This window comes from Argentina silus, assembly GCF_951799395.1.
Source record: "Argentina silus genome assembly, chromosome: 12".
Taxonomy (NCBI): Eukaryota; Metazoa; Chordata; class Actinopteri; order Argentiniformes; family Argentinidae; genus Argentina; species Argentina silus.
The window spans coordinates 12,335,775-12,361,816 of record NC_139666.1 but is presented as its reverse complement, the minus strand read 5'-3'; the positions used below and the strand labels follow the sequence as shown (position 1 = coordinate 12,361,816).

The window sequence follows — 26,042 nt, the reverse complement described above, 5'->3', positions numbered from 1 at the left end:
GAGAGGCGACTGTTTGTAGGGGAGGGACAGGGCACCATGCTCATTTGTCTGCATAAAGGAAACAGTCAAGCTCCATTAACCCCTACCAACCACCCAAACATTGCTCGTCTGTCACTGAAGAAATAGAAAGGTAGAAAGGGAAGGCAGCTTAACGTGGGACATTCGTGTGTGTGTGCATGTGCGTGTGTGTGTGTGTGTGTGTGCGTGTGTGCATGTGTGTGTGCATCAGTGTGCGTGTCCCTGTGACTTACCTGCTCTCTCCTCCTTCCCTAACGTGAGACAAGCCTCCAAGGACTGTGTTCTCCTTTCAGACATATACTAAATCCATTAGGCACACTGTTCTGCCTCTGTACAAGATCTGTTTGTTCAAAAAAAAAAGCCCTAAATTATTAAACGATAAAGCCATATTTCTATTTCAGCGTTTTGGTCACCATTTTAATGGTGGCATGGACCATACAGTTTCTCCCCGTGGTCTCATTCAGACTGATCGTGATTACCCCTGCTCCTAAGACACCAGGATCACACCAAGTGCAAATTGTTTTGATGTTAATACGGCACAAGCTCATTTTCACATAATGTATTTATTTATACATCAGCAGCACGTTATATGAAGGTCCTAATCACACTAAGAGGTCGAGAGGCTCGCTGCCGTAGCCTGCTGCTAATCCTGTGAACAGCCACACACAATCCTGTCTGACTCTGGCTTCTGCTCCACAACAATGCTTAGATCACTGGGTTAAGATTGAGATTATGGGTCGTTGTCCTGCTGTGCATGCTGGGATCTAAATAGTGTGTGTACCCTATAGCTTTGCTTCTACCTAGTTGATATTATCATCCTCTAATATCATATCATTATCTTCTTGTTACTTATTCTTTCACAAGGAGTAATCATTGAAAATGGATAGGGTTGTACTCCACAGTGTTTGGTACTATAGAGTCTATAGTATAGACTCTACTGTAGACTCTGGTATTTTTAGCAACACAGCAAACACTTGTATGATGACTAGGGCCCAGGGATATGGGCCCTGGTCTCCTAATGGAGCAGGTCAGAGGCTACAGTAACTCATTCAGTCACAGTGATGTTTGATACAAGGCTTGTGTAATGGAGGGCTGTTCATCTCACCCCAAGAGACTGACCCCACTGTCCACTGCTGTGAAATGGATTAGATTTCCATGGCTTCTCTTTAGGCTCTTCTGCTTTTTCGCCTGGACCATTTGTATTTGTCACTCGGGCAGAAATGCATTGACAGATATGTCTCCCCATTTTGATCCAGTGATTTGATGTGTTTACAGTACAATAGCTGGATTTTATTCTCTATTTCTCATGTCTCTTACTAGAAATATCTGACCTTTTTAAGTTTGAGTAGATTTCAGTTTATGTAGGCTAGCTACAACTCTTCCATTTTCCACTATATCAGATTTCATTAGTATGGGTACCCATAGTCGTAAATCTGCAAATAGTTTTAGCCACAACCCCCAAAAATACAGTAAAAGAGACCAGAGTAAGAAGGACCACCCAACCTCTTGGGGCAATATCACACAACCGTGACCTGTATTTCATAGGACGGGGACCATAACTGGTCCAAAAAAGGCCAACCACCATACTCATTCTTTTCACATTGCACACAATCAGTCATTGAAATGGAAAGCAATTAGGGCATCAAGCAGCTCTAGCGTGCCTTGTTGTCAGATGAATGGTAATGAGGTCCTGACTTAATGAGTGGAAACATGATGAAGGGGCTCTTTGAGGTCTGGTCCTGGCAGGTCCAATAGGGCCGCCGTCTGACTGACTGACCATGATGATGTCAGGGCAGAACTAACCAGTCACAGAGTGCATGGCCGACCATTGGGATTTTCCCTTTCCTTTTTCCCATCCTTGTCTCCTCTCAGTGAGAGGAATGCGTAATTGATCATTCAAGACACCATGTCGCCACAGTCATGTCACTGACCAGTAAAGACCCTCAGTGTGTCATGTTTCATGTTGGGAAAGTTCATACTATATAGACAGGCGGATTCCACGTAAGGAATGCAGTACTCAGAATAAAGTACCCTAGTCTCTGCGTTTGGCTCTGTAGTAAATTCTGGTTTAACTGTGACCAGTGGTGGGGAACTCTGCCTGGTTCAGCAGCCACATAGTGCCAGAGGGGAGAATAGACTGTAATGGTTGCTTGGCATGAAGCATCATTTGACGGTGACATTTTCTGATGATCTGTCATTGGCCAAGCATGATGAATGGGATTTGATTGCCCGCCCTAGCAGCACCCAGGAAATCCTCCAATGAAGGGATGACACTGGCGACGCCTTAGTAACCCGTAACCATGAATCCTATTGCCTAGCTTTATAGTGTGTAAAAGAGGTCTCTTATCTTGTTTTAATGTTTCACTTCATTTCCCTAAAATTACTTCTTCTATTCAATCAGGAGTGTGGTGTGTTATTCTTAAACCTTCCCTGATGAATACACATTTGAATGTGTTTTATTTTTGTATGTATTATAGGGGAGTGAGAGGAGAATATTAATACTCCAAACCAACACTGTCACACTCCAGATAGACCAGCAGCTTAGAGATGCTTCACATAGGACTGTGGCCATGGCAACCTCTCCCCCAGGGTGACTATAGCTCGGCTGTAGAGCATTCTGAACGAAAGGATTGTTAAAGACAGTCTGAAGACACAGCCTGTCCCTATGATTTTCATTTCTCATGTTGTCTAGAGTCTAGACTGGAGTGTAGTTTCTGTAGAGAATCAGAGAGAACAGTTGATTAGCCAGGCATCACCATCAAAAGGAGGGAGGGAGGAGAGGGTTCCAATCATCTGATGTTTGAGATGCCCTCTCTGTACCTCATATTTGTATGGATTTCAATTGTGCACCCTTAAAGTGCAGGCAAAACATATTATGTCTAGACTGTGTGAACTTCAGTACATCACAATCCGTCTGGCACTGCTTCATGCCCGCCCTGCTCATCTGTGATTACTCTCTCTGAGAATGTGCCACCTTGGAAATTAATTTGTCAAGGTCCCCACCCCCTGTCATTCAGCATTACCTGTACTCTGCAGAAGCACCCTGCTCCTTCTCCCTGGCATCAAACATGCAGTCAATTAGATAGTAAGGCTGGTAGTTTGTGATCATCATGTTCTGCATATACGTGCGCATGCATTTAATCGCTATATGAGCTTGTTGGAGAGGGGCCACATTAGATTGTGGATTGCCTGTCTGTCTGTGGGTTGCCATGGCTACACTCCCAGAAGCAGGAGGGGTAGGGAAGGGTAGGAGGAGGAAAGGAGGGGGTGGTGGTGTGTCTCAGCCTGTGTTGGTTGCTGTGCTGCAGAGTTCTGTCTTCCACTGATCTCCGCTACCATTTCCTTCAAAGACGGGGGGTAAGGGGGCTCTCGATGCGGGGCTCTCTGCGCGGAGGCTTTAATGTGAGTGCAGTACAGTGTGCTAGCATGTGGATATGTGGCACACTAATTACGCCAAACATATTCAGGAGACACAGCATGCTCCTTGTGTGCACCACTTTTGTATTCAAATGCCTTGACTGAAAATATGGCCGGCAATACTTTCTTTGAGGTTATTAACCCTTCCTAGTTTCAGGGTTGATTGACCCAGTTTCAGTGAAAGATGGCATTGTCCTCAGTGTGACGAGGGCATGGGGGGAGGTGCTCTCTGTCAGCATGAAAACATAAACAAGGGGATTTGAGGGGGAACGTGGGGTATCTTATCAAAGAAAGGCCTGCTGTATTGTAGCAGCCTCATAAATAAAGATAAGGGGCTTTCCCAATGCTTTACTACTGAGTGGATACATATTATCAACCTTGAAAGCAATACGGAAAATATGATATTCTTTAAATATTAGATTTTGTTTACTGTAAAGGTTGCATTCATGCAACTTTACACCCGTCTAAGATATTAATATATACACCAGCAGTATTGTCTCATTCTTTCCATAGATGAACTCTGAACTGTTGAGTTGCCATTCTCAGTTCCATGAAATTGAAATCCCACAGACGAATGTGGGGGATATTTTTCCCATGTAGAGCAGTCTTCCTCCCTCTCGCCTAATGTAATGTAATTGGGTCTTGGAGGATGTCTGTCAGCTGGTCCAAATGTCACCCAGGACCAAGCCTGGCGTCTCACCTGGATGTTTTTTTTACACACACCGCATGGCGTCTTCCTCTGTGGAAATTGTGTTGACTGTTATCTCGTCCATTATCAGTCTCCATGTCACTCTTATTGAGGAAACATCTCTGAACAGTGTGAGGAAATCACATTACACTACCCCTCTGTGATATTGATGTGTGCAGTGGCACCATGTGACCTCTTTGAGGATCACTCGTTACATTTCTTCTGTCAGCCTTCCCTGATGTGAATCCTTTTGGGGGGGGATTTCTATTTGAGAGTGTGAGGGATTGATTGATTGATGTTTGGGATGGCAAATATTTCCATCATGTCAGTTTTGTCATGCTGTGTGGATTTATGAAGTGGTTGGAGCTGTAGATTTATTCACTGCCTTGAGCATTATGAAGCTGCCAGGGCAACAGCAGCATTTTCTCCATCTCGCATAGATCTGCCATTGCAATAAAGCAACATAATGGGCCTCCAAAAGGCAGTAAAACACAATTGATGGTGTTAAAGTCCCATACACTGGGCCACATAAGCAAACAGACCTGCCCTTGTAAACAAGGCTTTGGTGGAATATACAGCACAACCCCTTTATAGGGCACTGCTGCATAGAACACTCCCTTCTCTTCATTCAATTACACTTGTCATGTAATGGCGTGCTGTTATTGGAATACCGTAGGGTTTAGATAGATACTGATGGATAGCAGTGTGTACTCCGCTGGTACTGATGAAGGTATGTGTAGAGATTCCTGTGCACAGGTGCATTGGGTTAACTGATGGCTTTATGAACGTGTTCCTATGGAAACAGAGGTGTTTGTTTGGCTCTGCCACTGAGGGCTTCTGTCTGTCTGTCTGACAATATGTCTGTCAATCCACAAAGGCAGGATCCTGAATCTCTTCGTTGATTTTAGCTGCAGATGTATGATGGAGGATTCTCTCACTTCCAGTTCAGCTCCTGCATTTGGTGCCTACATACATTATTCTGTTCCATTTTGCCCCTTGAGGATTGCATTCAGATTCTTTCATTAGCCTGTATTTGAACTAGCAACCCACTGGGAGTCAGTCAGTCAGTCAGTCAGTCAGTCAGTCAGTCAGTCAGTCAGTCAGTCAGTCAGTCAGTCAGTCAGTCAGTAGCAGCAGCAGCGATACTCACTGTCGGTGAAATGTCAATGGGTGTGGATGCGGTGCAGTTAGCCTTTGCTAGCCTGCTCTAGTCTGACTCTCCCTGGCTAGAGCCCCTGTGGGAGACCGTACGAGGGAGCCTCACAGCTGCAATGCTCCTCTTCTATGAATTATGAATTTCTCATTGATATTCCAAAGGCTAATTAATATGTCAAAGCGGACCGCTGCATGAAATCACCGGCATTACTGCTCCTGTGGTGCCTTATTGTACCCATCCCTCTGGTAGTAGATAGTCTCATATTTCCTGTCGTTAAGACACTCACATGTGGACTGCAAAATGCCCTCATCCCTGAAATATCCTCATAATGTCCTTGTCTAGAAAAAAAGTATGCTCTCCTGTGCTTACTGTCTAAATGGAAATTAAAGCCAATCCATGTTGCATTTCACCTCAGCCTTGCCCTGGCACAGAGCACTTGAGCCCCGGGCAGTATGCCTGCTATGATGTCACTATCATAATGTATTTGACTTTCATTGCAACATTCCTTGCAGCTCTACCTAGGCCTTTCACTCTCACTATGTCCCACTGCTATCCGGCTGTAATTGAATTTGCGGGACAGACAGACAGACAGAGAGAGAGAGAGTGAGAGAACGGCAGCCCCAGCTGTGCTCAACCCGGCACGGCGGATATTGACATGACAGCAGTGCTCTCCCAATTAAACAGAAGACTGTTGCATAAGCCTCCAAGAGGAACTAATCACATCAAACCATGAATGGTAAAACACAAGATTTTATTCGGCCTGGGGCACCGATAGTTCACATCACCACACAGTTTCCCTGGGTTGTCTTGTTTTCTCCTCTCTGTAAACTTTCTGTAGGTATGTTTGGGCACCGTTGTTTCAGACCGGGAACATTCCGTCTGTTCAGGCTTTCACTGTCTGTCTCTATTGGAGAATGATGCCTGGAAGTGCAGCGCTGAATGAATCAAAGCCCTGTCAATGCGGCCTCTATGTGGGAATGTCTTCTAATTGATATCAAAGGGTTTGTCCCAGGGGATTTCTCCTTTCATAGACTCAGCAGGACTGGTTTGTTGTGGGCAACTGGGCATTTGAGATTTCTAAACTCTCACAACAGTGACAAATGGCTGCTTTCACTCCTCTGTCACTGCCACTGCCAACACTGGAGCCAGCTCTGGCAGCCTATTGGCTGTTTCCTATTGGCTGTTTCCTCAGAAATCAGCCTGCTTGTCTGCTTTGTCAGTCCATATACCTTCTTGAAGACTGAATAGAAGTATTAACCATATGTAGTGTTGACATGAATATCCTGCGCAGATATTTAATATCTTGAAAGACACATTCTCAAGATTTTTAAGCTTCACAAAAAATAGTGTAGTTATCTATCTATATGAAATTGATTCTGCTTTGTCAATACAGTTATGGTGAATTTCATAGCTGAAAAATGGCCTGTTGGTTATCTCAATTAAAGGTGTTACATGTAATTACAGGTTCATGTTATTTACCTATTTACTTTTAGTGAGATGATATTGCTAGCTTCGAGGCATAAGGCATACACGGTCTGTCATGGTCCATACTGTAAGTGGATATCGATGACAGAGGTCTTGTGATTTTGCATTTAATTGGAAGAGGATTTCATGTGACTTCCCTCGTCTGATTACATTAAGACCTATTTCAGATGAATGGCATGATGTGTTCAAGGTCTCATTCATACTGAGTCTCAATTGACGTCTTTTACCAGGAGTTGGACTGAACACCTAAGTGTTTACACCTAGATTGGGTTAGTCAAAATTAGCTCAAATTGGACGGTATCAACACAGCTGCATTACTATAACTGGTTTCTCCTTAGTGACTGGGTTAAGTTGTCCATGCTCCTCTTTCTCCATGTTATCTTGGTTAGACTCCAGGAGCCCAGGGAGTAGAGCTTATCCCTGACCACCTCTCACCACTATTCAATACTACTCTCCACTCTGATCAATGACTGGCAGCTTACTGCTCTATATCCTTAATTTAGTTTCACTGAAGGGGGCTTAAGCCCACAACGATGTGATGATGGTCACAACTAGATCCATTTCTGATAAATCTCCTTCAGCCGAGAGGGCTGTTGATCCAGCCAGAATGGTTGGTGGGTGTCTCTGTCTTAGAGGCCCTGTTCTCTTCAGTCCTCTAAAGCCACTCACACACAGCACAGCGGGGTGCCTTGGCTGCTCTCCAGAGCACAGAACCTGAATTGTGTGAACCCTTGGACTGAGTTCAGCCAGTCAGGCCCCATCCGAGGTCCAAGGCTATAGGACCCAGCCTCAGCACTTCTCATTCCTAGAGGAGACTCGGGTGAAGTGAAGGATGATTGATGAAGTGGATATTGTGCTTGCCAGGGAGGTCACAGTGTTACCAACTGGTGGTTTTGAATTGTGGTATTGTAAATGTCAAGGTTATGAACATTAGTAGTCCCTGTAGAGCACAAAAGACAATACTGTACTCCAAATTGCATTGTTTTGTGTTAAGATAATGATCTCTCAAACTACTTGTGTGTTACTGGACCAAAAACTATTTAGCATGAGCTATCAACATTCCTCCGTCTCGAACGGTTCCAGTTTTATTAAGGGATTAAGAATTAGTCCTTTTTTAAGTTGCTATGGTTACCGGCTTGGCTCTCTCTCCTCCTAGGGTGCAGAATTTGTATTCTGTGGTCACAAAGACCTACATTCCTGTTGGACAGAGGGCCCTGCAGCCAGGGAAGGAACACCAGCCTTTCGTATCTGCAGGGCACTCTGTGTGTTTCACTTCACAATCTCTTATGGCAGCACTAAATATGAGAATTCACCTCAGGGCAGTGCCCGTATGTGTCACACTGTTGAAATGTGCTGCTGCTGATTTTACTCCACAGCTCTATGCAGAATGATGCCTGGGGGGATGGTAAGCAGGTTAGGCTGACATTTGGGACTGCAGCACAAGCTCATACTCTACAAGACTGAGGACAAAAGATGGCATCCACCTAAATCATCATGATGGTGTGGATGCAGCCATATGTCTGTGACTGTGTGTGTCAGGGCTCTGTGATTTGGATTGCAACCGCACATGCCCTCTTAGCGCTGCTGCTCCAACACCACTGGCCTTACTTATCCTTAATCAGCGGGTTTAATTAAGAGAGGGAACACACTACAAGGCCAGCTCTCCAATCACTGACGATAGCTCTCATTGAATTATTCAGAGAAAGACTGTACCTTCAGGCTGAGGATCATCTGCAATGCTGGAGTCTTAAAATGAGATACTTGTCCATTGCAAAACCTACCGAGAGAATCTTTGCTTTAAAAACCTGATAATGATTTTTGTATAATACTCTACCATGTTATCGTATCATCACCTTACTGTGTTCACACTGTATTGAATACCAGCTGTTGACCCTGGATTAAGTGCTATAGCATAATATATATATAATACATGCCATTTAGCTGATGCTTTTATCCAAAGCGACTTACATTGCAGTGAGTGCATACATTTCAGTATATAACATGTACATCATCCCACACCACCACAAGCATTGGTCTGAAAATCAATAGCTTGTACGCTAATGCTAACAGGTTCAGGCCCTCGTATGAAGCAGTTGCTTTTTGGCATTGTGTGTGACATCAGAGCAGGTTAGATAAATCCTTGACGTTCCCTCAGAGGACTGTCATGTGGTTGATGTCATATTCGCAAAGCCCCTGGGATCACTGGGCTGGTCTAAATGGACCATCCATGGGTCTGAATTGCTATTTTAGTCTTCAACGCTAAGTAACAAAGAATTGTCGCACTGTAATATTTGTCTAATCATTATCACATGGTTCTTATTTGGTACATGGAGAACCTTCTTTCAGTTAACTCAACCCTGATCTCTAAAGGTCTATGGAAAGAGTGAGTTGTTCACAGGTCTTCAATGCCCTTAAATGCCCCATGTCCTTTTAAGTTGTTTATTCTGAATCCAGTACAGTACGTAATGTAGCTGTACTTACCACACTACACCGCTGCTTGTCAGAAACAGGAAATTATTTCTTGGCTGTTGACCTTAATCCTCGTCCATAGGAAGTGGACCTCAGGCTCTGCATCTGCTTCTCCAAGATCAATTCTATTTGACTGACAGACTGACTGACTGACTGAGTGACTGTCTGGGGATTTACAGAATACTCTTCTTATTGGCAGGCTTAGCCTAAAACATTTTTCTAATAATTGTAGGAAAGTGATGAATATAGAAATGCAAATATTTATTTATCCCTCAAAACAACCATGTAGTTTAAGCTGTTGTCTTTGTTAATATTATATTTGGCTATTCTGCAAAAAATGGGATTTAAACTTTTAATTCCTAAGGTGTTTAGTGTATTTTACCACCTGATTATTTGTGATTGCAGCATTTCATCCAATTCTCTCCATATTAGACAAGCCCTGTGAAGTCACTCACACTAGCTAACCACCCGTACAGTAAAACTCAAACCCTCATTCCCTTCCAGGAGTATGGAGTGACGGTGGATTTGTTGTGCTGAAGGTTAAGTCGTTTAGGCTAATCTGGAGGAGACACATTGATTGGTCTCACCACGAGAGGAGCATCTGTGGCTGTCATCATTTATTACCAGTGGGATTATGGGTAAAGCAAAGGGCCACAGGGCGGCACCACCGGCCGCCTCGCCTCACAGGCGCATGCCCCTTCTCACCCCTGAGGTGTCTGGAGAGTCTCCCACCCCAGCCTGGGTCACCCCCCCCCCCACTCCAGCCCCCTGCACCCTGGTGGGACCCACCCCAGACACTGTGCACTAGGCTGGGCAGACTCAGCGGGCTGGCTGTGAGTTGCCTCTGTGTCTGTGTTAAAACCATTCTGTGTTCCTGGCACTCTATTCCCCAGACAGACAGGGGCTGGCTCCCACAGTGTTAAGTCATTAGCAAGGTGTTGTCAGTTGAGGGGAGGGCTTTCTCAAGCAATGTGGCAGGGAGTTACCGATTGGTTTACGGCACTCATCTATTCACAACAACAGCGTCCTATCACCTGTGTCCCTAATTGAGTTGATTCAAATAGCAAATTAGTGTGGCTATCACTTCCTACGTGTTGCTGTTGTAGAGCATATCAACACTGATACCTCTTGAATTTCTCTGTGGAATTTGCAGGATCTTTACCTTTCGTTAGTAGTTGGCATGATTAACATTGTCTTTAGCTCTGTGGATCTGCTGAGCTACGCTCTGCATATTAATACCAATGAACACACTTATATTAATAATGTGTCTGCACCAGATTTATTTAACAATTCTCTCTTTCTCCCTTCCACATCTCTTTTTAACTCTCTATCTCACACACGCACACACACACACACACAACGCTATTTCTGGGATGCTGCACATAAGCATGTTTGATCCAATATATCGCCAAGCTGCTGTTTTTACAGGCAGAACCACATATTTACATACACTTAATTAACATACTTTGGTGTTTATTTTTTTCAGAAGAATATGTCCCATCTGTTTCTTATCTAACGCAGCCATCTCTGAGGCTGAGCCATAGAGAATACCTGGCCAGACTTTGATCTATCTGAAACAACGCCCAGGCTGCTAATACAGCAGATGTTCCTCTGCTCCTTAAGCACGAGGGTAATAATCTGTAATGTGTACAATATGACTCTCATTCTCACAGAGGCCACACTGGCTTTTCAGGATTACACAGATTAGTCAAAGTTCACGACTCAGGGGAGTTTCATTGTTTGCGAGAGTTTAATGATCCTAGCCTGTTTTGGCTTGTTTTGGTTGGATTCGGTGCTTCAGGCATAAAGGTGTGGCTGGTTAGCTCTGAGCCTCCTTTGGTGGCTTTAGTTTCTTTCCCACCCTTTCTTTGCATGAATACCTAAATTCCGTCCTACATGTAATTCAGGCTCTACTTTTTTTTGTATATCCTCCTCCTACCTCAGTTAAAGGGCAGGCCTGCTCGTGGCTTCACTTCACAGTGTGTCTACATGGACCTACGTCTGCAGAGAGCTGATAGTGGCTGGAATGAACAGATCACTTATGTTTGCCATTCTGTCATTCCCTTCCCTTGGCTGTGACCTGGGCCCTGGTATTTCAGTCTGTTTGTGATTAACAAAAGCTGGCGTTTCCTCATATGCCCTCATGGTGAATCAGTGGGCACTGATTGGCATTATTGGCACTGTCCTTGGTTGGCTTCGCATATGCCAACTACTGTATGGTTTTGCTACAGCTTGATATTCTGGTATGACTGAACAGATATAATCTTTTGTGAGTCCATGCCAAAATGTTATCGCTGAACTCCAGCCCAACAGATCTGAGTGTGTTCTGCTGTGTGTTTTGAAGGTCAACTGAGATGCAGCATTTGAGTGGGACAAGATTCTGGCAACAAAATATATGTTCGATAATCTACTTAAACTGCCCATTTTAGTATTTGTATTCATTATACAAATTGCTTATGCACAAAATGTTTAACAGCTCATTCAGCTGTAGGATGTTGGGCTAGAGTCAATTAATCTGTCAATTACCCTATTGATTGGCTTGGCTCACATGAGTAGCTTACTGTGCTGTATTTAAAGCCTGGCCAAAGTAGGTCTCTTGGTGGTGTGTCCTACAGTAACACAGGCAAACACAGGTCATATGAGCTGAGGAGGTGTAATGTCTCCTATTGAGAGGTTTACACTGTGTCCAATTACATTACATTACTTCACATCACTGCAGCCCAGTTAGAATGGAGCCTTACTGGCACTGAATCATTCAGAAATGTAAAATTTGAAACTTAAACTTGTAGATGAAGATACATATTTAGATTTGATTGCATCATTCAGTGACCATTTTATGGAGTGTAAATATGATGAACTTGTCCTGACAGCTGTAAAACAAAATGTCTGACATAAACTTCAAAGACAAGACCATAGAGATAAGATGCTGTTATCACCACTAAGTGATGTTCTTGTCTTTATCTGATAAGGGCTTTAAATGCTTATCTCTAGAGCAGTGAGAGTAATAACCCTAGCTATATCCAGGGGCAGATCATATGCTGCTACTTCAGGGATATATTATTAACAATATTCTCATGCTAATTTCATTGTCATTTTTACAGTATATATTATTTTATGTCACTGCCTGCTCATACTGTAGTAGCTCCAGCTGAAGAAAAGTAAGAGTGTTTCTTTCTGAAAGAGTGTGTCTTTCTGAAGCAAGGCATCCTACACAGAGTGACAATAATCCCTGGCTTTAGGAATATTTGCGGCTGGCAGTTTGAACAAACCAGCATGGTGCCAGAATTTCAAATTCAGCTGAGAAGGATTGAGGTAGGAAAGGGGAAAAGTGGGCCAGCCTTTCAGTTATTTCAACTTCCTCAGAAATCCCCTGCCCCTCAGTTTATTTCCATGATCCTCTGAGTCAGGCATGTAAGAGCTCTGTGATATCCAGCTGCACAATATACATAATGTCATGGTTAAGTGCATCAAATTAGTACGAAGTGTCTGGCCCCAGTCTTTTGGTTTGCTCCATGGTGATATGTTGGTGGAGCAGAGACTCTGTACTGTGCAAACCAGGGCTGTTAAATCAATTTAGTGATTTGCAGCACTCAGATTAACAGTGGGAGACTCTCCCCGCACCGAGTGCTGCACTGTTTACCATTCAGCACAGCAATGGCCACAACAGGACACTTAATTATACTTTATGCCAAATCAATAGGTTTCCATCTGTCTTCTCCAAGCACATTAAAGCCATTCAGACACTAGGGAATGCAGGCGGGCTGAGAGGGTTGGTCAGGGGAGAGAAGGAGGAGTAGGAGGAGTAGGAAGAGGAGGAGGAGGAGGAGGAGGAGGAGGAGGAGGAGGAGGAGGATAATCAAAGCAAGCTACCTCCATCTCTGAGACCCAGGCCTCTTTTGACTGCAGGGGACATTCTTGTCATGGTTGTCCCCTCAGGCCCAGAAGCTTGGCTTGCTGTGACATAATGACTTTGACAGTTGTGGCGGCCAAATCACCACTTTTGCTACATGTTGAGTTTTTTTCGTTTTGTGGTTTTAGCTCAGAGTGGAATGCGGGAAGAGCAGGGTTCTAATCACTGATCCTGATTTTAAGTTAAATACCCATGCATTATATTTCACTAAATAACAGTAGATGCACTGTTAGTTTCTCCTGATGGAAATGAATGTCTTCATATACAACCCATAACTGGAAGTGTTCATGTGATGAAACTAAAGCCTTGGCTGTCCCAGTTCTGAGCGCACACATTGTTCTCAGCACACACGCTGTTCTTACACATGCACACAAGCGCAAACTCTCTCTCTCTCTCTATCACACACACACACACACACACGCACACGCACACGCACACGCACACTTGCTCAGTGAGAATGTGTGAATTTTGGGGGAAATGGTTGACAGGATTACCAGTGCTGATTCCTGATTCCTTTGCTATTGTCAGACTGCTGCTGCAGAGGAGTTACCCTGGACACTCCAACATGTCCTGAATCTCAATGAAGAATCACTCTTGACCTCTGTCGTACCTTTCTCCTACAGTCCACACACACACACACACACACACACACACACACACACACACACACACACACACACACCATGGTATCTTGGATCACTCCAACTCTGGAATTTAATGAGTGTAATTTTATTATATCATTACTGTATGCATTTGATACTCATGAACAGACAAATGCATTCAATCATGAAAGACAGATGGTTTGAACTTGACCTGCGTTGCTACTTGATCTTTATACAAATCTAAGTAGTCATGCTATGCTACTTCTCTTTGATCTTCTGTATGCTGATTTCCTGATACATTCCTACAGTATTGCTCTGTATCTCTGCTGTTGTAAACACAACAAAGAGAGAAAGGACAGAGAGCTGCCTCGTCTTCACATCTGTTTCCAATGAAGGCTCCACGAGGAGTCTCTGAATGGGAAAGCATGTGACTGCTACTGTAGCCAGCAGTACGTTACCAGCCCTGTGATCTCAGCTCGGCCAGGGCCAGCCAAATGGAGAAGGAGACATAAGAATATAATGCATTCTCAGTGCCTAGTGCAGTCTGGCTTAGTCTGGCTTGGTTTTCCAGATGCCGGTGTGGTGATTTGTGTTGCTTTGGTGCTGTGTGGCACACTGCCTTGGCGCCAATACACAGGCTTGGCCAGGTCCTGACATGCACTGTACCCATTCTGGGGGAGACATCAGCCCTACTTAATACCCCTCCTGTCTAACCAGGCATGACTCCCTTTGTCTTCTACATGCATGAGCTTAGGGCACAGGGAGTGTGTTGACACCCCCCATGAGGGGCTGACTGTGCAGTGGGCTGGCTCAACGTGGTGGGTGAAGTGGACCATACCAATGTGTCCTTGGGGGGTAGACTGGAACTGGAGAGAGGGAGGAATACCAAGCTGTATACCTGACCTGGCGGACGTTCTCTCTGACAGCAGTTTACCAGCAGGAGAAAGGGTGGGGGAAGGGGATAGATTTGACCAGGCCATGTCCTCCCAACACCAGCAGACATGTGTGGGGACAGGCTGTCATCTCTATTTACTCCTCTCCTGTTAGCCGGAGCATGTTCAACCCAGACTGAGGCTTCCTGGATGTCTGGCTTGGCACTGAGAGGGCTGAATCAGGACTGACACAGCATTACTGTGTAAACCATCTGAAATGCTTCTTAGATACAGGCCCAGGCAGAAGCATGTGTGACATTCTCCTGGCAGTGTAGATCCTGGAAGAAATGTCAGCTGTCAAGCGTGGTATTTACTGATGTACTGGGACCTTTTTGCTAGAGAGTACAGTGCTCGGTGCTGCGAGCTGAGATGGGACAAGACATCATGTGTTTGACATGTGATTGAGTGTTTGAGTGCCTGCAAGAGGTGTGTGTGTGTGTGTGTGTGTGTGTGTGTGTGTGTGTGTGTGTGTGTGTGTGTGTGTGTGTGTGTGTGTGTGTGTGTGTGAGTGTGTGTGTGTGTGTGTGTGTGTGTGTGCGCGCGTGCGTGCGTGCGTGCGTGCGGTAGACTGATAGTGGCTGCGACTTGCAGTGATCAATCACAGTGACTCACATGCTTCATTAATGGCTGGGGTTCTGATTGTGTTGGCGGCAGAGGTCACAGATGGCAGGTCTATTACTCCAGTGTGCCACTGCTTTTAATCAAGCCCTGCTCAGCTCAGCTCAGCTCTGCTCATCTCCGCTTTGTACTGCAGCACTGAATGAGACCCATTATGAGACCACTGCTGAGAGACCACAACACTCTCTTTATCCTATAGATAATCCCTTGGGTCCCTTCTCTGCCCCCATGTCATTGAGCAATAAGTAATAAGTAATATCGTTGGACGTTGGAAAACACAAGCTACAAGTCAGATTTCGTCTCCATATAAAAAATAAGACCTGACAGGTTTTCTGTGGTGTGGTACACTGCTGATCTATGTTGTTGCTGGCTGTGACAGCAGCAGCAGGCCCTTGGCAGCAGTGTGTGTGAGGTGGGTGGTGTTTGGCTGGTGGCCTCTCCCCTCCAGCCTCCCAGTGGTCTCCCTCCTAAGCCCCTCCACCATATGGAAACAGATGGGCCTCTGTGGTGTGCAGCTCTCTGCCCTGCACGCTGCATTGTGGAGGCGAGGGACAGAGGCAGGGCAGGGAACCTTCAGTTGCTGGCAGTGGTGTGGATTTAGATTTGTTTCACTACATCAAATTCTAATCCCAGTGATTCAAACAACACTTAAATCCCATTGATAGAAGTTAATGTTTTACCTACCCGGCAATGTGCTACAGATTAATAACCTCAAACCATTTCCTGAGGGTCACCAATGAAGGTTACCCTCTAGTGGTTTTTAGGTCTCCAGTTGAGCGTGGTTAAGGTCTTTGTCTGTGGTGGGCAACCGGCTGTGGCTGCTGTTAATGACTTGGTCCCTAATATATCCCTGCTATATGGCAGCATTTCGGGTTTCCGACCCGACGATAAAGGAGAGCCTGCAAATTTGGACGAAGTTATTTGCAAGATTTGCATGAGAAAGATGACTGCCAGAGATGGGAACACTAATGGGAACTAATCTACACTCGCACCTCAAACTGAAACACCCATTAACAGCTGCACGGATGGGATATCTGTCTGTATCAAGTGCTGCTGTCGGGTTCAAACAGCCATCCGCTGACCACCGATATGTGGTCGTCAGTTAACATGACGCCATACATGTCATTAACCGTCGACTTTGTCGCAACCGACTGGAAACTACAGTCAAAATGCCTACAGACTAGCTTTTTTCCAGAAAACCACACGGCAGACAACATGTTGATGCACTTCGCACGGCACTTGGATGCAAATAAACTCTCGGCCATAACCACTGACAATGCTGCTAACATTGCAGTCGCAATCAGCGCCCTGAATTGGCCATGGCTCAACTGTTTTGGCCACAACCTCAATCTGGCCGTGACAAACATATTGCAGGACCAGAGGCAACGGACAGACCGGGCCCTCTGAGTCTGCCGTGCAATTACCGTCGCCTTCTCTCACAGCTGGCCCCGAAAGAGAGAGCTAAAAAAGAAGCAAGCAGAATTTGGACTCCCAGAGCATAGTCTCATAACGGTAACTAAATCAATATTTTATAGACAAACTATAGCCTATAAGCTATATGACAGGACTTGAGACAAGTTATATTATTATTAATGCAGTATGTGATGCTTCTTATTAAGGTATCATATTATGCTATCCAATTGTTTAGTTTGTCAAGCTGTGATCAGGATGTAAAGTTGAAATGATTGTTTAGGGTAAATGTCATACGGTATAGCAGTCACCACATAAATAATTCAGTTTTTCAAAGTAGAGCAAAGAAGTTCTTTTTTTCTTTTTTTCGTGGTAATACCGTATACAACAATTTGGTGTCGGTATATAAAGGTATGAAAAAAATGTATACCGTCCAATCCTACTGCCCAATATTGTTGTTGTGTTACTGCTCCTATTACTATGCCACCTTATGTTATTGTTTTTTTATTATTATATTGCATTGTTGATTTTTTGATTGCATTGTTGAGGAGCTAGCTTGCCCTAAGCATTTCATTGCACCGTCTACGGCTGTATTCTGTGTATTTGATAAGTAAACTTCGATTTGATTTAATTTGGCTGGGTACAGAGGGGTGGAAATAGACTCGGATGCTGGTGAGGGTCATTATCCTAGCATGGTGGGACTGTCAAAATAATGCAGTCTGGCTGAACACCCCAACTCCCTGCCATGCTTCTGTCTACTGAGGAGACTTCCAAACAGTAGATGTGCTTTTACTACACTCCGTGACATCTCTTTGTGCCTCTAAATAAGGAGGTTTTTCTCTCAAAAGGCAGGGTGGCTTTTCGGGTTGCCTTGGTGTCGCCTGTGTATGTTCCTCCCTGGGAAAGAACTAGTTTGGGAAAAACAGCCAGATGAGTCACACTTCAAAGAGTTGAGTGAAGGAATGGACCTCCTAGGTGAGTGCTGCCAGTGTATCAGCTTCAAAGGGAGTTGGGCCATCATCAGTCCCTCAGTTCCCTGACTGACACTGGGAACATAGAACAAAGTCGCAGCGACAGACCCGCCCCCCTGTCTGCTCCTCGTACTGGGGGGAGGGGGAGGCGGATGGGGGGATGGAGTGGCGGATGAGGGGAGGGAGAGGGAGAGGGAGCAATGACTTGGTGGGGAGGAGGAGGAGGAGGAGGAGGAGGAGTTGGACTTAGTCAACTAGGGATGGCATCTATTTGGAGCCACCATGCAGTCAGTTGCACCGGACTACTAAATAGTACTGCAAATATCTATTGTTTGTTGCAGGTCCTTTGTGCCAATTTCTATGATCCACATAGTTTTAGAGGGATGAGAGAACATGTCATGAATGTGCTCTCATGCGTTATGTTCCTTGATTAGACTTGCTGATAGCTTCTGCATTGATGATTCCCAGTCTAGTGTCCCCAGAATAAGTCTTTGAAAACAGGACAATGTCTCAGCCTTTGTGGTACCTTGGTCTTAGTTTGCATGTATTTTTGTAAGTTACTTACTGTATATCCTACTACAGTTATAATGACATCTGACTACTATATTCTACCATGACTACTGCATCAAACCATGTATTACTATTATTATTATTATTATTATTATTATTAACCGCTTTTTCTATCTTGTTTGCAGCAAAGAGTGTCGGGCAAGGTGCTGTTTGACCTGGTATGTTCTCACTTGAACCTCATCGAGGGCGACTACTTCGGCTTGGAGTTCCAAGACCACCACAAGATGATGGTGAGTGCTGAAAAAGATTTTCAAACTTTGGCTCTTTCTTGATTTTGTGTTTATTTGCCTTTTAATTCAAAAAATCTTTTAAATCTGTGCTGACTCCAGGAAATGTGTTTTTCTTCTGTTATCAGGTTTGGCTAGACCTCCTAAAGCCCATAATGAAGCAACTCCGACGTAAGTGTCCTTACTTCAAGGTTTTATACAGCTGGCAATGTAGGTTTCTCAGTCTAAATGTGTCTAAATGAGCTTAAACTAACCCTCCAGTGGTGTGTGAGCAGAGTGAGCAAAATGTGGAAACACTAAAAAGGAGACAGCCAGTTGACTTAATTTACTTGTGGTCTCAACACTCTCTTAGAGACCAAACTAAATCACACACGAGGGCCATCTTTCCTTCAGTCTGAGGCGCTGTTATTGAAGTTTTACATATTGAGTCATAAAACTTACATTGCTGGTTTTCCATGGAGGTTTGTTGTGAAGAAGAGCAAATAATTGGATTTATGCTATGATCTCATTGGTCAGTGAGTGACACATCACCCAGAACTCAGATTCAGGTCAGAGCAAATTTGAAAATGGAGAAACTCTAAATGTCCAGATAGGCTGTTTGGAATGTATGTAAAATGTTGTTTATTTAGCTCTTGTCATATGATTGTGTTTTGTGTCATCTCACACCTACAGGGCCCAAGCACACTGTCCTGCGATTCGTGGTGAAATTCTTTCCACCTGACCATGCACAGTTACTGGAGGAGCTGACGAGGTAAGACTCAACAGGAGGAAGCGACATACCTTCTCAGAGATTCAATCTAGACAGCTCTGCTAGGACGTCCTCATCCACAGGTGCTTGATGATAACAATGCGTAGCTGACAGGCTTTTGACAGTGAGACACTGTGTGCTGCACATGTACAGATACGAGGCAGTATATAAGGCTATCAGCAGATATATTTTTCTGTCTCCATTAGAGTAAGTAATTTTCTAGTCAGGTCAGTGTGTGTGGAAATGACTCAGATGTCACAGAAAGTGCCTGCTAATGCAGAAATGAGTAATGTGTCTCAGCCTCGCAGCCGATTTATTGCTGCTTCAGTCGTGTAATTCATGTCTTACGGCTGCCATGTTCCTAATGGAGCACTGTAACGATTACCATAAGACAAATTATTTTCTGATTTCTTTCTCATTGTATGGCAATGTCTTGGCTCTAAAGTATGTTTTCACTGTTCATAGTTATCCTAAGATACATTTGCTGCCTTACACACACCTATAAATTATAGCAATTTTTACATTTAAATTATTCTTTAATCTCCTATAATTAAATTATTCTTAAAAATACTCAATCAACAGTCAGTTTTGGGTGTGGTGCCAAATATATACGTGTCAAATATATACACAGACCCTAGGTAGCTCTCTTCCTTTCATAACCTGTTGAGTTATAGATGGTGTTGGTTAGCTGGGATCATATCCAAGTGTGTGATGTTGCTCTGGTGTTGACAGGTTTTTATGTTGTTTGCCAATCCATTCATAGCTGTTCTGTTTTGCTCTGTCTCGTCCAGGTACCTCTTTGCCCTGCAGATAAAGCATGACATGGCCTGTGGACGTCTGACCTGCAATGACAGTAGCACTGCCCTGCTGGTCTCCCATATTATCCAGTGTAGGTCTCCCATGACTGTTTCCCTGTGGCCCACTAGATCAGGGAATCAACAGACCAGATACATCTCCAGGAAAACACATTATGTTGTTCACGCAGAACCCTCTTCGAACTGTGTCAAACAAGATGCGGCGCAGCAGCGCAAATCGAGAATCTATGTGTTGCCATGGATACCTTTCCGTCTTCTGTCTAAACATATTGTGGGAAGACTGCTTTGGAATAAGCTCACATGTCAGTACCTGGCCCAGAAACACTCAGAGCCTCCTGAAACCCAGTCGTTTCTCAGCCTCCATCTGCTACCAGAGAGGACTGTCAAACTGTGATGAAAGACAGGAAGAGGAACTGTTGAGGATCAGTTCTATTTGATTCTATCTGGTCTGTTCTATTTTAGGGATACACATGTAAATATCTCTTATATTCAGGGACATATGCAAATCAGATTTGTTATCAATCTGGAATGTGTGGGGCAATGTACCGTAAGTACATGATTGACACACTGCACGCCCTATGTTGACCTTACCTCTGTCCTCCCCTTGTCCCTGTCCAGCTGAGATTGGCGACTTTGAGGAGAGCCAGAGTCGATCGCACCTCCTCAACAACAACTACATTCCTGACCAGATGGCGTTGATGGACAAGGTCATGGAGTTCCACTCTAAGAATGTGTGAGTGCTGTGGCTGTCTTCTGGAACAAGAGTTTGTGTGCAGGCATTATTCTGGTCCACTATGAACAGGAAAAGGTTGTAAAAGACCTCATACATATCCCAAAGGATAGGTTTATATTCAGGTGACACGTTCAGCAACTTACCACTGAATGAACAATGGTGAAAGTACACTCTTTCATGGCATTTTTTATAATGTTTGGACAAGGCAAAGCCCCCGGGTTGTTTTTGTGGCTACTGCCTGGAGGCAAATGTGTGAATGTCTGGTTTTATCAACAAAAGGCCCCATTGCTTCCTAAAAAGGACTGGAATCAACCTGGACGATAACCCGCAGCAACACATTACACATTGGCATCGCTAACGCCTAATGGCTTTGGACTCCCATTGTCATATCCCTCCTTGTATAGTGGTGGACAGGTCTGCATAAGGGGTTCTTGAACTCACTTACCTTCCTGCAGTACTTTTCCTATTACCCGACTCTCAATTGTGAGTTCTGCACTGCTGGTCAGACTGGGGTGGATAGGTTCCAGATCCAGATCTTTTCCCACCATCCTCCCTCATAGTGTCCTCATCGATGCAGGCTGCGTCTGAACATGTGCCAAAACATGGCCGACCCCTGTCTCACCCCCACGTTACAACTAGAGCAGGCTGTAGTGGAGATGGGAGCTCAGCAGGCAGCAGCTGACACATGAAAGGAGCTCCATTAGAATTGACTGCCCTCCCTGACTTTTTATTTTTTTTATTTTTTGCTGATAACGCTAACCACAGTTCTTCTGGCAGGGAGCCATGCTGAGAGTTAAATCTCTAATTAAGTAGCAAACACAGGAAACAGGAAGGCTTTCTCTCTGATAAGGAAAGTGAGTTTAGTCTGCAGCTTTGTTTCTCCCAGACCGCAGTGGTGTCAACTGAACATGGGAGGCATAAAGTCACATGCCTGGACTCTCACCTCAATTATAGAAACATAGGAGTCAGGTTTAGAGTCATAGTGTAAAAGACAACAGTTCACTGAAACAGTTTAACTGTTAAAACACCCGCACTCCATCTTGCCCTGACAATCGAACATGTGTGAGACTTACTTGAGACTTCAATAAGACGCCATGCTGCGTGTGTGCTTGCAGGGGCCAGACGCCGGCAGAGTCAGACTACCAGCTGCTGGAGGTGGCACGCAGGCTAGAGATGTACGGCGTGCGACTCCACCCTGCCAAGGACCGGGAGGGTACCAAGCTGAGCCTGTCCGTGGCACACACCGGGGTCCTGGTCTTTCAGGTGATTGCCACTACCTTTTAGGTCAACACAGAGTTGTGGTGTGTGGCAGGAGGAATTTCTGGCGGGTTGGATGTATTTTTAATATTCTCTTAAGTTAAATTTGTTACTAGGTTATTGAAATGCAATGTTATGAATGCAATGCTGACTTTATGTCATTTAGCTTTTGAAGTGGCCACTTTCAGTTTGTGATTCAGACAGGTTTACGACATATAACAGTTCCTCTACTCACAAAACAATTGGGACTTAGAATGAGTTCTATTCCTAAGAATAAATGATTTTAATTTGTTAACAAGATAAACAAGATGAATATTCAGATTTGTACTGTTTGATTCACATGTAAATCCTTTGTATATTGTCACATCTGTTTTAGGGACACACCAAGATCAATGCCTTCAACTGGTCCAAAGTACGCAAATTGAGCTTCAAAAGGAAGCGGTTTCTCATCAAGCTGAGACCAGACCTGAACGTAAGTCATAATATGGACATGTATTGGTATAGTCAACCTTAGGAAGATCCGTTATTGATGTTATTAATGATAATCAGTGAAAAATATAAAATCTCAGTTAACAGTTTCCATGAATATGTGCCACATCTATTCATGTCCCCCTGCAGCAGAGCTCGTACCAGGACACTCTGGAGTTCCTGATGGGCAGCCGGGACTGCTGTAAGGTCTTCTGGAAGATCTGTGTGGAGTACCACGCCTTCTTCCGCCTGTTTGAGGAGCCCAAACCTAAGCCCAAACCTGTACTGTTCACCCGAGGATCCTCATTCAGATTCAGGTAGACTATGTAGGCCTCAGGCATACACAATAAACCATGTCTCTGTCTCCCAGGACACTGTATAGCATGTCTGATGAAGAACCACTGCCTCTGAATCTCATTTTCCCGCTACAGCTCTGCTGAAAGTTCACTAACCTCAATCATCTCCCCTGCGCTTTCCTTTAGCGGCCGGACGCAGAAGCAGCTGATTGATTATGTGAAGGACTCAGAGTTTAAGAAGATACCGTTTGAAAGGTAAGACACTGTGTTGGTGTTTCGTATCGAACCATTCAGACACGGGCTGTTTCAGGGCTGCCAGGTATATAACAGGCCAACTCGTGTCATCTCTCTCCCAGGAAACACAGTAGGGTCCAGCACAGCAACCGCCTCTCTCCACTGCCTTCCCCGCGCCGCCCTGAAGTGCCAAATGAAGTCAGTGTCTTCGTCAGTGTTCCTATACAGAAAGCCCATTAGAGGCTAAAGTGCTAAATGGCTGTCTGTGTCTGATAACCGACACAGTATATTTTCATCTATGTAAAGGAAGACTATGAAAAAGTCTTAAAAAACTTAAAAAGTATAAATAATGAATTTTATTAACACAATAGCTCAATTTCCTTTTTCCTCTTTTTACTTTATCCTCGTCTCTCCCTCTTCTCTCTACTCTTCAGAGTGTGAACTGTGCTCCAGGTGACAGGGTAGACTCTCCGCCCCGCCGTCACTGGAAGGAGTCAGCGTTGGTAAGCGCCGAGGATCCCTCAGCCCTGCGGACCCGGGCCAGCCCCGCCAGCCAGAGGAACGGGCGTGGTGGCGAGGACAGGCCAAGCCCAGGCCCTGGGGCGGAGGAGGCCCGAGGCCCCGCCCGGCAGCCCCATCCAGACCATCTGAACACAGGTCCAGCTTCCCGATCTGCTAAAGGCAGCAGCTCCTCCATCCCCTACATTGACTGCAGTGACATAGATAGTGAATACGACATGGCCAAGAGCCGGGTGACCAGGTCTCACACTAGTGACAGCTATGGGGACGAGGCAATGCTCCGGGGGGGTGGTAGGGGGTTAAACGTTAACGATGCTTATCACCACCAACAGCAGGAGCATAGTCTGGGTAGGATAAAGTGCAGGGAGGCCCCTCCTTCCCCCAAACCACACCTCTTGAATCAAGAGTTTGACGAGTCTGCAAACATGTCCTTTTATAGCAGCGGCCCCCCCCGCGCCCCCCTCCACAGCACCATGATGGAGGAGGTGGTCCGTGGGGCAGAGCAGCGTAACAGCCCCCTCACAGTCCGCCAAATGATGGGCTCTAAGAGCTCCACCTCCAGCCCCATCATGAGCACCTTCCACCACCGGACAGGCTCGCTCAGCCACGCCGAGCAGAATGGCCACGGCTCCGCTCCCTCGCCCTCTCCCCGCTGGGAGGACCAGGCCCAGGGCTTTAATGCTCGAGGCCCGGGGCCGAGAGATGAGAGCCTGTCCCATTGTGGCAGCTACTCCCCCATCATGAGCCGCTCGCCACACCACCAAAAGCTCCACAACATGCGTAACCGCTCTGACACAGACCCCTCCGTCCTAAGCCCGGTCCAGGCCACCTCCACGCCTTCGCGTGAGCCCCGGCCGGTACTCTCCAGGCTCGAGCGCATGGCTGCTCTGGAGCGCCGCATGATGGCTAATGGCCTGTCGGCCCCGGGCCGGCCAAAGCCCAGCCCTATACAGAGACACGCCGGCCGGGGGGGGGGCGTGGACCACATGGGGGTGGTACAGATGATTGACGGCTCCAGCAGTGGCTCAGAGTCCAGTGACTCAGAGATGGAGACCACCACGGGCAGCTCCAGCAGCCACCAGCCACTCACCTATGGTAACCCCATGGCCGTCAACCCCTCCTCCCCCTCCGTCATGCCCAGAAACAAGTACTCCTTCGGTAGCCTCCAGCTGGATGAGGAGGAGGACAGTTGCCTTACCTTTAGTGACGAGGATGGGGCTCAAGTGTTCAGCTGTTAGGGGAGAGGGCCAAGGCCAGAGACCTGCTGTTTAGGGTGGCTGTGGGCCTGCCTGTGAGTTGAGGTGGGATGGCTCTTGGTGTTATCCTGGGAGATGATGTTCTGCCAGTTGTGCAAAGGGACAGATAGTCAGGAGGGGTTGTGCTGTACACCATGTGCTCCATACTCCTCATGGGCACGGCGTGGCATTAGCTGAGTGTGTGCTCTCTCTCTCTCTCTCTCTCTCTCTCTCTCTCTCTCTCTCTCTCTCTCTCTGAACCAGACCTATTCCCATTGGGTTGTACTACCCTTTTAGAATTGGTGTGAGGGAGGCTCTCTCTGTTGTCTTCCATATTAAATAACCCTAAGGGGTTTTACCTTTCATGTTCCATCTGCTCTGATTGTGTTTGCGTCTCTCTGCTCACACCAGGTGGTTCTCAGGTAGAGAGAGCGTTATTTTATTGTGCCAAGTTCTTTGAACAAACACTGGACAGCATCATTTGAATGAATACAGCGGCTATGGGCCGAGGCTCTGTTTCTATGTTAACTTTTGGGATGAAGAATAGGGAATGTTTTCTGGAGTTGCACATATTGTTATGAATCTGTGAGCGGACTACTCGCAAACTCAATGTGGCGTTTTACACTAGAACTATTGACTGTTGCTGAGTTGAGATGCTCTATCAAATGCCTTCATGTGTCTTCATATAGGGAAAGAAACAAATCCAAGAAACAATATGTTGTTTTCTGGATAGAGTGATGATGCAGTTGGTCAATGTTTTATACATTACTGTATATGCACTTGTATTGCTTTTCTAATCCTTATTGTACTTATTTGTAGACTTCTCATAAATGTATATGTGTTGAGTAGACCGAGAGTTGAAAGAGACGACTAGGTAGTTTTCTGTAATGCACGTTAATATGTTACATGTGGCATTGATTGTTTCACTTGTAGATATTTATGGAGTTACTTAGAAGAGCACAATGGTATTGGCTGTGTACTTTGCTTACTGTACATACAGTATGTGGTTTGTTACCATAGTGACAGCAGTAGGTCATGTCTTTGTCTACGTGTGTTGCATGCTGAGAAGGCTTTCCAAACAGTCTGCAGCACATCCCAACTTGAACTTGTGATTGATATTCAATATTGTTTATGTTTACAGTAACCTCTCGTCTGTTCTGATTAACAATGGATTGACTAACTTTGACTGTTAGTTCACAAAGGTGATAGAAATAGGTGAACACAACCACAATACCGTTTCATAGTCATACCTTGTTCTGGTGAA

General features: G+C 45.2%; 1 protein-coding gene across 2 annotated transcripts in view; it reads left to right on the top strand.

Moving 5' to 3' along the window:
• The window catches only part of LOC310812870 (FERM, ARHGEF and pleckstrin domain-containing protein 1), a 47,446-nt gene that overhangs the window by 8,595 nt on the left and 12,809 nt on the right, over positions 1-26,042 (top strand). For both annotated transcript variants that reach the window (XM_083681607.1, XM_083681606.1), the window contains exons 3-13: positions 18,372-18,476; positions 18,602-18,644; positions 19,146-19,224; positions 20,013-20,110; positions 20,655-20,769; positions 21,885-22,032; positions 22,403-22,498; positions 22,645-22,811; positions 22,977-23,045; positions 23,147-23,222; positions 23,459-23,681. In XM_083681607.1, coding sequence (XP_083537733.1) covers positions 18,372-18,476; positions 18,602-18,644; positions 19,146-19,224; positions 20,013-20,110; positions 20,655-20,769; positions 21,885-22,032; positions 22,403-22,498; positions 22,645-22,811; positions 22,977-23,045; positions 23,147-23,222; positions 23,459-23,681 — 1,219 coding nt within the window. The remainder of the gene's footprint in view (positions 1-18,371; positions 18,477-18,601; positions 18,645-19,145; positions 19,225-20,012; positions 20,111-20,654; positions 20,770-21,884; positions 22,033-22,402; positions 22,499-22,644; positions 22,812-22,976; positions 23,046-23,146; positions 23,223-23,458; positions 23,682-26,042) is intronic.